At 43.4% G+C, this 15,128-nt stretch overlaps 1 protein-coding gene across 3 annotated transcripts in view; it reads left to right on the top strand.

Annotated features, from left to right (window-relative positions):
• The window catches only part of LOC128340806 (cytosolic phospholipase A2 epsilon-like), an 86,072-nt gene that overhangs the window by 17,621 nt on the left and 53,323 nt on the right, over positions 1–15,128 (top strand). For 2 of the 3 annotated variants that reach the window (XM_053286525.1, XM_053286526.1), the window contains 6 exons: positions 1,003–1,043; positions 1,937–1,979; positions 3,942–4,005; positions 8,552–8,715; positions 11,195–11,272; positions 12,266–12,303. In XM_053286525.1, coding sequence (XP_053142500.1) covers positions 1,003–1,043; positions 1,937–1,979; positions 3,942–4,005; positions 8,552–8,715; positions 11,195–11,272; positions 12,266–12,303 — 428 coding nt within the window. The remainder of the gene's footprint in view (positions 1–1,002; positions 1,044–1,936; positions 1,980–3,941; positions 4,006–8,551; positions 8,716–11,194; positions 11,273–12,265; positions 12,304–15,128) is intronic. The other variant, XM_053286527.1, reaches the window with a different exon arrangement.

The raw sequence follows: 15,128 nt of genomic DNA, 5'->3' as shown, positions 1-15,128 counted from the left end.
GGAATTAGCCTTTTTCACAGCTGCCGCACACTGAGACGACACTTTCAATGAGCTGTCCACGATGACCCCAAGATCTCTCTCCTGGTCAGTCACCGACAGCTCTGATCCCATCAGGGTACATGTGGTGTTTTTTGCCCCAATGTGCATCACTTTACACTTGCTTACATTGAACCGCATTTGACAATTTTGTTGCCCACTCCCCCAGTTTGGAGATATATTTTTGGAGTTCCTCATAATCCATTGTGGATTTAACTACCCTAACTAGATCTTGTAGCCACCTCAGTTAGAGCAGGAATAAAAATACTTAGATACACTTTATCTCCAAAGATGACCAGAGGGGCTTGAAAGGAATGTAAGGGTAGAGATGAAGAAGAAACGAGAGAGAAATGACATGAAGGACCCAAGGGAGAACAAAAAAATAGCTTGAGAGCTCTTGGGCGATGACACTGTGCTCCTCTTAAGTTACTCTGCTCTTTTTGTTGTCTGAGAAAGAAGCAAACTGTGCTCACTAGGGGTGACAAAAAAATATTCTTGGGAGCAGAATGAATCCATCCCACTGTTACATCTTATGAGCTTTTTTCTCACCTGTGCATCTGCCATGGAAACCTTGTACACTGCAGAGGATTCTGGGGGCTGTTCTAGAAGTACACTTTAGCGAGTGTAGGGTACCAGCCTTGCCTCATCAAGCATAGGGTGCTGACCTGAGAGGGAATCCAGGTGCTCCAGAGGTTGCATCCAACTGTCCCTGCAGCTGCATGTAATCCAGGGGAATGTTCAAAGTGGGCAGGCAAGCTGTCCTTCAGGGCAGCTTGTCTGCTCTTCCTGAGCTTCTCATGGAGAAATCCATGGTGGATTTATAAGAAACATGGTACTTCTCAGAACACAGTTTGAAAAATAATGGTTTAACTTAACACATCATCATTTTAGTTACCATGTTGTTAGCTGGCAGGAAAATATGATTTCAGACAAAAACAACAGCATTCCATATTTGCCCTTTTACAGATTCAAGAAGAGCTGGAAGTGGAGTTTAGCCTAGAGAGTATGTAAGTACATTGCAACGGTATAACATATGAACTTTTAACATATGAGCACTTTTTTTTTTGCTGTTGTTGAAGTGATAAATATTTATGATAGTGAACTGTGTAGAACCTAGGGTTCATCTGAACTGGACCTCTATTTTTGCTGCATCATTCACAGGTGACAAATATGGGGCTGGGACTCTTTGACAATTTTTGGGTGGAGATTCAAAATTCTCAGAGTTTCGGGGGGAGTGGATTACTATTGGTTGGCAGTGTCAGTGGGATCAGGTATCTTTGTTCTCTAAAAAAAACACCTATTTGCCTCTGCAGGAGACAGGAGCAGCAGCAGCATTTCTAGAAGTGGTGCTTTGGCTTCATAAAACTGCCATTTTGGTTTTCCTAGAATGTCCCGTGAATGACACTATATTGTGATATAGCATCATTCTGAGGAAACTTCTGGCTGGGGGGAAACTTCTGGCTGATGATCTCCACACAGGAGATAAAATATTTTCCTGCCTTGTACAGATAGGTTAGCCACCTAATGGCGTAGCAGGGAAGTAACTTGCCTAGGGAGCAAGAGGTTGCTGGTTTGAATCCCCATTGGTATGTTTCCCAGACTATGGGAAATACCCATATCAGGTAGCAGTGATATCGGAAGATGCTGAAAGGCATCATCTCTTACTGCACAGGGGATGGTAATGGTAAACTCCTCCTGTATTCTACTAAAGAAAACCACATGGCTCTGTGATCGCCAGGAGTCGACACCGACTCGGCAGCATAACTTAAACTTTATAGATAGGCTAAACTGATCCAAGTAAATTAATATACAGATGTAGTAATGCTAGCAACTAGAAATGAAGATTTCAGTTACTGCAGACCAATTATGATGTGTCAAATATTTTTATTTTCTCTTGCAGCCCAGTTCCTTTTGAGCATATTGTTACTAATGGCGTGCTAGTGGTAATTTCAATTTTTGTTATGATTTCTCATTTTAATACTACTACTACTACTACTACTACTACAAATATGTATATACCACTCTTCAAACAAAGGTCCCAAAGTAGTTTTACCATAACAATCTGGACATATGGTTATATCGTCTTACTGCATTCCTGAAGTTTCTGGAATATTAACATTTCGCCGCATATTGCATGGGAACTGCCTATCCACCAAAGCTTAGGAAAGACATAGGGCATTTCCATGTGGATATATTTTTAAAGTATCCCAGTTTCACTAAACTCAGTGCACCAGAAACCTGCAATCCATTACATCAGGGGTTCTTAAGTTGAGGTCTGTGGGGTAGGTTCAGGTAGCCTGTGTGAAATTATATAATCAAAAGTAGCACCCCAAAGCATCATTTATAGTACAATAAGTATGCCCTTTATTTTTCTTGATGAGTGTTAATTATATTTTCATTGTTAACTCTGTTGTTAGGTGACACCAGAGTGAAACAGGCTCTGCTGTTCTGAGGCTTTTCCAGCAATGCATATGAAATAGGCCCAGCTTTTTAAATATGATTTGTTTGCTGCACAGAATTTCATTTGCCTCATGCAAATAAAGTTCTTGAAAATAAGTATCCTGAGCAGTTATTTTTCCCTCTATGTTTTACAGGAGCCGTGTGAAAATATGGTATATGACTGGGCTGGGGGCCATGGGTAATACTTGAGGATCTGGGGGCCCATTAGTGCAAAAAACTTAAGAACCCCATCCATTATATCCTGCCCTTTATGTTCTTCTTTGCATACAGACTTCTTCCCTAGCTAAGATTTAAATTCAACAGGGGAAAAAACCAAGAGAAGAAGAGGGAGGGATGTGAGAGGGTGAGGGGTGTTGTGTATTTATGGAGGATCATAGTTGGGATGCTCCCAGTGACACTATTCAAGGTCATGCTCCCAGTGACACTATTTGGGGCACGACAGCGTTGAAACTGCCTTGGAACTGGATTTTTAAAACAATACAATATAAAAAGGCAGCACATTTTTTAAAAAGTATTGTATCACAGCAGCAGAAAAGGTAGATGTTGCAGAAACACATTTCTCTGCTTCCAAAAGCTGCAGGCTTATGTCTTCTTCTGCTCTGGGAACATATATCAGTATAAAACACATGAAATTACATCATTTTTCCCAGTTCCCACAAATAGCATTCAACGAAGCGGAGGGATGGCAGGACACATTTGCAACATGATGATGTCCTGTGACTCGTTCTCTGTTAGTAGATGATACCGAGGAGAACATGGTGGGGAAGTTGTGTGTGCTATGCAATGTCTAGTTTTAGCTTCTAGCAGAGACAAAATCAGGACCAGATCATATATGGAGTCCCTGAATCACAATTTGCAGTCAGATCTTACGCATGAAAGTTGTGAAATAAATCTAAGCCCAGTGTTACATACTCTTAAGTAAGGGTACATAAAGACTGCAGCCATAATCTCTCTGTCAGTATTATGATTTGTTTTTAAAAGCATGGTCAAGGTTTTTACATCTGGACAGCTGAGTCAAATAATATTAAAAATGAAAAAGAGCTCTCTAGGTGCAGGACACAAGTTAATCATAATAAAAATTGTGAGACACAGCTCTTTTCCAGGAAACTAAAAAGGCAGATATAAAATGTATATTAATATCTATTTCACACAATGTCTCCTGAATCTAGACAATTACATAACCAGATATTGAATAAGTTTACTGTGTATGTATTCATGACTTCTCCCTCACCATGTTCCTGCAACTTATGTCAACTGCCTGAAATTAAAGTGCATTAGCTCTGACACTATGGCTTATTAGAATATTCCAGAGGGATTTAGAGTGTTAAAAATAGCCTCCTCAGCAAAAGTAAAGACCTATTCCTTCATTGTTATTTTACCTGTCCTAAATATTATATGAAGTAAATTTTTACCTTTTGCTCCCTCGTTGTATTCTCTTTTTATAGTCTCGTGAAATTTCCCGCTTGGAGGTACAGATAAATGGAGGAAAGATGAAGAAGGAATCAACAGGTTATTGTTCACCTTTTTTTAAAAGTATAGTTTTAAATATGGATTGGACTGAAACTACCACAAGCAGAAGTAAACTTGCAGATGGGGATTTTTCCTCCTGAATATCTACTCCTAAAGGCTGAGGGATCCTTGGAAACTGGATAGCATGGTACAGGGATCTGCCGAGAGAGGAGTACACCAATCTTGGAGAGGAAGCATCTCCTGAGAGCAGAGATCTGCTAATGGAAGATGTCTTTATGATCATTTGTGATCATTTAGCAAAGCATCAAGGAAGCTACCACTCCGGTTACAGAGTGAAGAGTTTAGTTGTTGCAGCTATTTAAGTAATTCACATGGAAATCACTGTAGAGCAGAGGCGTAACTATAGGGGGGGCAGGGGGGGCACGTGCCCCGGGCGCCATCTTTTCTGGTCACGTGGGGGGCGCCGCCATGACCAATTTTTTTTTAATTTTTTTTAAAAAATTGTTAATACAAATGTTTCCTGCTCAGTGCAGCAGTGCTGCAGCAGTCAAGGGAGCGCATCAGTGCCCCCTTCCCCACGAGCGGTCCCTTCCGCACTGCCTGCGCCCCCCCCCCATTGCTTTGCTGGCGCCTGGCAACCAGTCAGTGGCCTGGCTTGGCGGCGGCGGCAGGCGCTTGTGAGGAAAAACCTAAGTATAATGTGGCATGTTGGGGGGGCGGGGGGGCACGTGGGGGGGGGCGCCATTTCAGTGCTTGCCCCGGGCGCCGTTTTCCCTAGTTACGCCTCTGCTGTAGAGTCTAAACTACATAGGTTTGTTAGTGAAATATATTTGGGATAGGAAAGACCTATGCTATCTATCAGCTACATAATGAATAGGGAGGGAGGCAGAGAGATGTTTCCATCTTCTCTCCTGGAGGAAAGGAAGAGGACTGACTCACTACAGGAAGTATCTGAGGAGTCAAGGCAGGGGTCATAGGGTAGAGACAAGCAGGACTGGTAAGGAGACCCTCACTAACTATCTCTACTCCCAGTGCCTCTAGTCAGGGGCATAACTATAATAGGGCAAGGGGAGACAGTTGTCTGGGGGCCCACTGCCTTGGGGGGCCCCCCAGAGGCAAGTCACATGACTGACTCCCCCAGCCACACACCTGCCTGGGGTTCCTTCAGTTGTATTCATCCTCCGAAACTGATGTGAGTGTTAAGACCTGGAGCTACCCAAACAGCATGTCTTTCTCTAGTACCATGAAATGACTTGCATCGTCCACAATTTACAAAACCATTTAAGATTTCTTTACTTCATGAGCTTAGCTTCGGTGATGGCGGGGCCCATTTTAAAATCTTGTCTCTGGGACCACTCCAACCTTGCTACGCCCCTGCCTCTAGTGGTCATTAGGATAGTTGGTGCAAAAGGTCATTTCACTGGAACTCCATCTCCAACAGCCTTCACATGATTTTCAGCCATCCCCCACCCCCATTTTAGCCCCCTGCATCACATCCCACCCCATTTCAGAGGATCTGCTGATGCCAGAAGAGGTGCTGTGAGGATTCAGGGGCTGCTGGGGGAGGAGGTGGAGACAGGGAAGTACTTTTGTGCATGTTTCCTTACATCTGCACCACTCTGGATAATTGGGAACATTTAGAGCACATTAAGAGAAAACAGCATTTAATGGATATTATTTGTGGATCTCTTGAGTTTGTATTTATGGCACATGAGTGAAGGAGGAGAAAAATCAGTAACACTTAAATATATGTAACTGTGGTAGACTGTTCCTTTACTTCCAAAGCTGTCTGTCCTGAAAACTGTTATCATCTGTTTCACGTGTTCCTTTTGACCATTGTCTCCACTTATTAAAGTTATTTGTTTCATGTACAATATAAGGTGTGAGCTGCCAAGCTCATGGATCTCAGAAGTGGCAACATCTGTGAATTCTGAAATGCTAAATCACTCTAGGGGTGTGTGTTTCGTTTCGGATACAAAATGTTTTGTGCCCAAAACAGGCCATTTCGGCTGTTTTGTAGCCAAAACAAAACACCCAATGCTCAAAACAGAAAATTTTGTAGCCAAAACAAAATGTCCCTGTTTCAGATACAAAACGTTTTGTTGTTTTGGCTGTTTTGGAACTCTGTTCTGCAATTGCGAAAAGTATTTCTCCTTCAGTCTCCATTTTGACTTTTGACATCTGTTTGAATTTCTGGCCCTCCAGCCTGCAGATTGGCCAGCGAAAGCATGGGTTGATCCGCTGGAAATTGACTCATTATTTTTAAGGAAATTTAAGGGTAAAACTTACCCTCATTGGCCAGTGGGGCAGTGTGCATTTCATTGTTTTTGTTTCACACTATTGTGTGTAGATCAATTGCACTTCTGGAGGAGGGATGTGGATGTACATGACCTTTGGAAATCTGCCTGTTTCTTTGCAAAGCTCTGCTGATTTGTGAAGTTGATGTTATTTGGGGTGGATTCGGGGCAGAAAGGGGGCTTTGGTGGCAGAAGAGTGGGTCAGGTGGTAATGTCCCAATGGGTGCCTGCTGCCACCCAGATTCAAAAGGAATTGGGGAAAGGACTTAGGAATTGTTGATGTTTACGCATCTTTAAGGTTCCCCCCCAGGGAATAATGGAGGTTTCAGCAGACCCATAACTCCACCTGGGGGGGGGCACTGGGGGGCTGGGAGCAAGTGGTGGTGTAATGCATATAGGGTGCCAACCACCCCCATGGGTGCTAACCCATGGGGTGCTGGGTTATGTTGTTCCTAACCCATGGGGTGCTGGGTTATGTTGTTTCTGAGGTGTTCTGAGTGTAGATTCTCTGGTAGCATATGAGATTTTCAGCGACAAACCATGAATCCACACTCATATGCACCAGAGAATCTGCACTCAAAACATCTCAGAAATAACAAAACTCAGTACCCCATGGGTTAGCAACCCATGGGGGTGGTGGGCACCCTATGTGCTCTACACCACCACTCGCTCTGGGCCACCCTGTGCCCCCCAAGTACAGTTATGGGGCTGCTGAAACCTCCATCATTCCCTATGGGGAAGAACTTTAAAGACATGTAAACTCCAGTAAATCTTTAAAAATCAGCCCTCCCTCTGCCCAATTCCTTTGAAAGAATTCTGGCAGGTTTCTTGCCCCCACTGGGCACTACCACGTACCCTACTCTGCTCTGGGCCACACCTTCCCCCCTGACATGAAGCTATACTTTTGCTGAAACCTCCATTATTCCCTATGGGAAAAATCTTAAACTTCAAAAATTCACCAAATTCGCCCTTTCTCTGAAATTTGGGTGGTAGCTTCCACCCATTGGGCACTGCCACCCCCATCCACTAGCTTTCCCCCAGGGACGTTTATTAAATCCAAAACGTTTTGGATTTGGATTTTGCAATTTCGAACAAAGAACAAAATTGGGGTGTTTCAGATTGGCTGCTTTTGAACAAAGAACAAAATGGGGGTGTTTCGGATTTGGGCCAAAAACAAAACAGAAAAAAAACCCCGCACAACCCTAAATCACTCATTCCAGATTGGGATCGTTGGTGTTGTCATTCATGAGTAACCAGACCATGTATCACACACAACCTGAATTTTATACCTCCCAGACAACCTTAATTTTAACACTATTGTTTATGTGTCCAGTAACCTAAATGCAAAGTTTTCAGATGTTTTGTTTTGTATGCCATTTGCTAATAAAAAGTGGATAAGTAGGTTTCGCATATGAGTGAAGAAAGTGTCTAAAATGTCCAAAAGCAATATGTTTTCCATCTTCATTTTAGTACAACTGTTTATTTGTCTAGTAACCTAAATAGAAAGTTTTCAGACCTGTGTCTTGTTTGAGTTTGTCAGTAAAAAGTGATGATAAAACTGATTTACCTAGAAGTAACTCTTTACTGCTATATTACTGTGGCTTACACAGGCCTCAGGAATGTACTTATGTGCAGTTCAGAGTACTTCTGAGAGAAGAAATGAATGTCACCCATTGCTCCTTCCCCATGAAGTGCCCTATGTCACATGGAAGTATGTCCTTGAGGGCTGTGCAGCCCTCAAGGATAGATTTCTACTAGGCACAGGCTCCTTAAAGGTAGGAATCGCAGAATTCAGCTTCTTCAGTAGAGAAAGCTGTCAGAGCAAGCTAGGGTGTGCACAAACCCAAAAACGCAATTTGGTTCAAACTCAAATCGAATTTAAACCAAACCACATTCCCTTGAACCAGTTCAGTTGAACCAGCTGGCTGGGCCGGTCCATTCAATCAAACTGGTTTGGTGGTTCATGCAGCAATACTTGTTAAGGGGTGAGGGAATCCACCAAAGGGTGGTGAGAAAAGTTGTTTAATGTCCTTACTGGCTCCCTGCTGCTCCCCTCTCCCGCTGCCCCCAGTACACCCCAATCACCTCCAGAACAGCCTTTTAAACAGACTGCCTTCACAGTGGTGGCACAGTTCCAGCCTCTGCAGATATGTGGAGGCCATTTGCGTGGACTCCATGCATGGATCAAGATGCATTAGAAGAATTAGTGACTCTCCTTAAAAATATGTTGTGACAACAACAAAAATAATTAATATTAGTGTTTACTGTACGTTGTCTTTTCCCTGTAGAGAAAAACTTCATGTTAACTGTTCAAGGATCCTATGAAGAAACCAAGAACATATCATTGGACTCCGAGTTGCATCTTACTGATTCTGCTGTTTTTCACTACATCAAAGATAAACAATCTGCGCTGGAAATTGAACTGTCAAAGAAGACATGTGGTACCAGTTCTGTACGTTTTTAAGTGTAAATTTTTTTAAATTTATGAAGCAGTGGAATGCTGCTTCCTATTTATCGGCTAGAAAGTTACTTCATTCTAAAAAACCATTTAGGCTACGTTTTTCTCATGTCACTTCTATGCTTTCCTCGAAATTGTGGAGAGAGTGGTCCATTTCAAGCATAATTATCCTGGTCCAACAAACTGTTGTCTATTGGACCAGGAATGATCTGTGTGACCACACACTCCCATTTCCTCCTCTCCTCTCATACCTGGCTAAATTAATAGCTTCCTGGTTTGTTAAACCACAGTTTCCCAGGATATCCAAACTGGGAAACTATGGTATAAGCAATCCCTACAAACCTGTCAGATATAGCAAAGAGTCCTGATGATCAGATTGATTGCAGGCCAGAGATCACTTTGTCAGATGCATGTAGTATTCACCTGTATGAATAGGTACAGTACAGTACAGAGGACTGTTGCAGGCATGCCACAAATGAATACAGAAATCAGACTAATAAATAAGATGCAATCATTGCGTGTGTGACCAGACTAGCAGCAGCTGGTTATGAACAACCACAGCAAATTGTAAACAGAGTAAGAATGGGTTCACTTAACCCATAGCGAGTCCAGCTGGTGGGGGTGCTAGGCAGGGCAGGTGATGGGCAGAGCCGGGGATAGTGAGAGGTAGAGCCAATAGCTGGCTTCTCTTGCTCTTTCTTGCCAAACCTTGCCATGCCTCTCCCTCTCCCTCTCTCTCTCCAAGCCTACCTGTTTGTCTCACACACAGACAGACACACACACACACACACACACACATATGCACGCACGCACACCTACCTCTCACTAAGTGTAATGACCTGTCTTGGCCAACTGCCCAGCAGCTGTGAAAACCACTCTTAGAGAGGGGAAGGAGGAGCCAACAGACAGGGACGGAAAGTCAGACATAGCCAGAAGTCAACACTGGATAACGGATGAATGGAGAGTAATAAATATTGTGGAAGTCTACATGGGAATTCCACAGGATCAGGGGTAAACACAAAATGGGGTCAGACAATAACAAACAGGTCCAGATTTCTAGGTCAAGGTTGCTCATGGTAGGGCTGGCTGCCATGGACGTTGTTTCCAGCACAGACCCAGCTTTCAGCTTTCTCTAAATCTGAAGAGAAACTACACTACACTACTACCACAAATATTTATATACTGCTCTTCAGTGAAAGTTCTCAATGTGATTTACACAGAAAAATAAATAATACAGAAATAAGATGGTTGCCTGTCCCCAAAGAGCTCACAGTCTAAAATACAGTTAATTTTGGCTTAATTTTGGCTTTAGGGGCTGTATTTTCAACACGATGTTTACTTCCTTGAGTGGGTGATGCCAGGAGCTGCCCACTAGTGATCAGAAGCTGGAGCAGCTTGATTAGCAGCTGTTCCAGCCAGGAAGTGGCAGGCATGGGGAGGAGGGGCTGCAGGAAGTTCCCTGCTTGAGAGAGTTTTCTGGCTGCTGGTAAGTGATATTCTGGATCCTGTGTTTGTTTTTGTTTGGGGGCAAACAACCAGCATAGCCTCCCCCACAAACCCTTAGTGGACAGCTTCCCTTGGTACCATGTCTGCTAGTCAAGCATGGGTCTCACACCCATGCAGATTAGATTGTATTCATTTGACTGAACCCTGAATTCATTTTTGCACCAAATAGTGCTGTGACACACCTATTGCTTTCTCTTGTATGATTTGGCCTTTGACTTCACTTTGTGAATTATTATTTATTAATTTTAAATAACATAATCTATATCCCACCTTTTATATTTATATTCCATCTTTCCTACACTCAAGATGGCTTACAACATCAAATTAAAAACAATATATTATTTTAAAAAAACCAGCAACCACAGTAGAAGCAGTACAGTTACACACCGTAAATATTTTATGAGTTTTATGTGGTCATAAAACATCCAGAATTTCCTTCTAATTTACCTGTTTAACACAAGCAAGTAAGCTAGAAAGAAAACTTATTAACTGGGAACATTCGTAACTCAAACAAGGTCAGTAACAGATAGACCTGTTAAAATTGCTTTTAATGGCTGATGCAATTTGCTGTGGAGACAAGATAGATTGCAGCTCTAAGCACACTAAGGGAGTGCAAACCAGTCCAACCGGTCCGAGTTCAAACTGCACTGCCCCCCCCAAAAGGGGGTGCTGGTCAAAGTTCAAACCAGACCATCCCCATTTCAGTCTGAACTGGTTCGGAACAATGCCTGTAAAGCAGAATCAATTGAGATTCCCCTTTACAGGCAAAGGGGAATTTCCGAAGGGTGGGGGGCAGGGAGAGGGGAACTGCCCATACCGGTTCTGTGCACATCCCTAAAGCACACATCTCTGGGAGTTAAGTCCCTGAAAAGTAAAACCAAAACATGCATTTATGTGAACAGTTAAGTAGCAATTGTTTCAATGCTATATAAATTTTGAAATCTTTTTATTTTTGCCTTGTGGAAAGAGTAATGCAGATGAAAAGGTTTGCCTCACTTTGCCTCTGGATTCATTTTCTGTGGAAGAGGAAATAACTATAGTCAAGGTAACTACTGCAATTTGTGATTATATGAATTATAGAGTACATAGAAAATGAAACACAGAAAATTAGAAAGTCAATACAGGAGGAATCGATATTTGCGGGGGTTCTGTTCCACGGTACCACCATGAATGCGGAAACCATGAATATCAAGGGATTAGGCCAATGGGGAATTAGGAATTGAGTTCCCGGTTTGAATAAAATGGTTAAAAACCAGTGGATTTCGGGGGGCGGGGATATGGGGGAAGTTGCCTACCATCTTAGCTGTTCCCCCTGAGTCACGCCGTGCCCCTTAATGCCTCCAAATTGTCTGAAAATCACCTCCCCCGCTTAATAAAACACCCACAAAATAGTGGCCAGAAATGACCTCAGCGGTCATTTCCGGCCACCCCGACCCACGGATACGCAAGGTCAACATGTCCCCCCCCTTTCCCCCCACATATGCCAAGGTTGGGTGTCTTTTACCCGAGCCCAGATACACGAATCTGCGGATATCAAGGTCTGCCTGTATTCATTCTCCATCACAGAGCTAAGGGGGAATTAAGGCTAGTGACCTTAGTGAGTTTAAGCATGCCTGGCTCTGTGATGGATGCTAGCCAATGAATGCAGATAATGTAGTCATCTTATGCATTCATGTATATGTTGTCATTGTAGCAGAGTAAGAAAATGGTTTGACATCCTGACTAAATTACTCAACAGAAGTTCCATTGCAATTAATAGGACAAGTTAGTCTTGAGGCTCTTGCCTTACAAGTTAGTCTCCAGCCTCTGCCTTACTACAGCTTGCTAGCCTGTAGGTGATTCAGATAGTTCCTGTGTGTGCATGTGTGTGAGTGGGTGAACAAGAGAGTGATTCTGTCAGTGAGTGGACAGGAGGAAACGAAGTCTGCCTATATTGCCTACAGGAAGACTGAGCATATCTACAGTTTCTTCCAGATGAACAGTTTTTCACATTGTGTAACGGAATACTAACAATATTTTATTTTATTTTTATCCCCAGGACAAAACAATTAATCTACGTGCACAAGTAAAAGATTGGTAAGAAATGTTTATAAATTATTATTAGAGTAGTAGTGTAGTGGTGGACTTTGTTATCTGTGGGAGGTTCTGTTCCATGACCACAACCATGAACGATGAAACTGTGAATAATGAGGCATTGCATCTATGGGAATTGTGGGGGTTAGGTTCCAGAGCCTCAGAAAATGACCTTAAAAATCACCAGAAAACCAGGAGGAAAGCAGAAATAAGGAATGTACCTTGCACAGCACTGTACCTTGGCCACCTCAGAACTTATGTTCTCCCAGTCTCTCCCAGTCTCTCGCTCCTCCCGTTAATGCCCCCCACCCCTCCAGAAATGCATACAGTATAGTACTGTACATTATTGAGTAATGTAATCTTGAAGCTTCCTCACCCACAGTTGCAATCCAGCACTGTGCAGCATGAACCCCAGGCCTAACTGGTTGGACAAAGAGACATCACAAGATCAGAAACAGTTCAAGTAGGCACACATGGGGTAGTTCCTTCACCCCCCACAGTTCACATCCAGCACTTTGAAGCACAAGCTGCTAGCCTGACAGGTTGGCAGGTTGGCCAGGGAGGCATCACAGCATCAGAGACATTTCAAGTAAACATGCACAGGTGAATTCCTTTACCACCACTACCCCACAGTTCACGTCCAGCACTCGGTCAGGCCCCTGGCCTGGCTTTTTTGTTTGTTCACAGTTTTTGACATTATGTAGTTTACAAACATCTTCCCCATTCCCCCCCTCCCCTCCTCCCTGCACCCCCCAAGCCCAACCTTTCCTCCCCAAGCCAGCCTTTGCATGTTGCGCTAGTTGGGAGAGGTGAGAAAAGAAAGGAGAGTGGGAAAGAGAAAGAGGGGGAAGGAGAGCAGAAGGGGAAGGAGGAGAGAAGAGAAGGAATACACATCTTTGCAACCATAGGTTTGTGTAAATCAAAAGGATTCTTATTCTAAGAATAATTCAAGGACGTTATCTCAGGTTTCTGACCATTTATCTGGTTTATTTACTTTTATAAGGGCCCATTTTTCATGTGCCGCTAATTCAAGCAGGTCATGCACCCATTACTCAATCCTAGGAAGAGTGGGAGATTTCCATTGCCACATTATTACACTCTTGGCTACCAGTAAGTCTCTCCATAGCCATTGTTTAGAACTTGATTTTAGTCCCCAATCAGCTGGTATATACACCAGTACTGCATTCAGGTCCTTCAGTGCAGGAGATGAATCCATCACTAAATTAATATGCATGATAACCTCCCTCCAGAAGCCTTGCACTGTGTGACAGTTCCAGAACATATGTGTTAAGTCTGAGTGAGGATTATTGCATCTCCAGCAGTTACTATTTGAGGCCAGTTTTAATCGCCTAAAATGCAGGGGATTAAATAGGCGCTGAAAATAATCTTCTGTTGGATAAGGCACAATTTGAGATCCATTGAGCTATATTTAACACTACCTAAAATCTCATGCCATTGTGCTGGTGACAGTTTATGTGTGAGTTCGAAGTTCAATTTGTCCCTAAGTAAATCCAAGCCAGGGTCCAGGACTCCTTACACAAAGGTATATAGGTATTTATTTAGTTTTGGGAGAGAGGACATATTAATGGTGTGCACTAATATATCTGGAACTGTCAGGGCCGCTAGGGTGTCTGGTCCGAATTGAGCAGATATACTATGTTTCAATTTCTTATACTGCCAGGCACTTGATGGGATAAGTAGAATCTTCTTGCAGGGATACAACGGATCTGTAGTTATCATCTCCATTATCAGCTGTGATAACCAACTGATTCCTTTTTCTACCCAATGTTTCCATAAAATTGGCTGTTTTCCAATTAATATGTGTGAGTTTCCCCACAGTGTCATGTCCATGTGGGCATAGGAGTCAAAGTTCAGTTGTCTTGCTAGTTCCTTCAGTTGTCTTGCTAGGGTCAAAGTTCAGTTGTCTTGTCATGTCGGGCTGCTTGTATTGTAGAGGAATGGAAATGGGGGTGTTTAAGATACCTGGAGCCCAGTGCTTCCTAGCCTTCTAAGGGTTTTAGTTCTGCTAACTCCACTTGTGCCCATTCTGGCCCTTCCCCTTATGTGCTGACTCACCAATGTTTAGTTTGTGCAATTAAAAACATGTTCTGATACAATCTAAGGTTCACTAGATTTCAGGGGCAGCTCGTGAACTCACCCCCAGGGGGGCAGCGGGCGGCTTCTTTAACTGTAAACAGAGCCGGTGCTCTGTGCCGCCCAGCAGCCCCTGCGGCGGGGAATCGCCTCCACCACTCACCTGGCCACTGGTGGGGGCTCACCTCCATGGGAGCCAGGTGAGTGGCAGAGGCGATTCCCCGCCGCGGGGGCTGCTGGGTGGCATGGAGCACCGGCTCCATTTACAGTTAAATAAGCTGCCTGCCCCCCCCCCGGAGGTGAGTTCACAAGCCACCCCTGCTAGATTTAAACGCCCTGTGTTTGCAGCTAGTTGGAGTTTAGTGAAAGCAATCCGTGGCCTGCCATTTTCTCAGAGAAACTCCCTCACAGCTCTGTCAATTTCTCAGAAGTATCTTTGAGAAATAAGCAGTGGCGTATTTGACATTTTTTACCATGCCGTATTTTTTACTATACCGTATTTGATTATTTTACCATAAATAATCGATGGAACACATTGCCAAGAAATGTGCTGTGGTCTCTTACAGCCTACCTGTAAGCTGTACCTTATAGGTTACAGCCAACCTGTAAGGTACAGCCAACCACAAGACCAGGAGAGCTGGTCTTGTGGTAGCAAGCATGACTTGTCCCCTTAGCTAAGCAGGGTCCACCCTGGTTGCATATGAATGGGAGACTAGAAGTGTGAGCATTGTAAG

This window comes from Hemicordylus capensis, chromosome 1, assembly GCF_027244095.1.
Source record: "Hemicordylus capensis ecotype Gifberg chromosome 1, rHemCap1.1.pri, whole genome shotgun sequence".
NCBI lineage: Eukaryota > Metazoa > Chordata > Lepidosauria > Squamata > Cordylidae > Hemicordylus > Hemicordylus capensis.
This window is presented reverse-complemented; position numbering and strand designations above follow the sequence as displayed.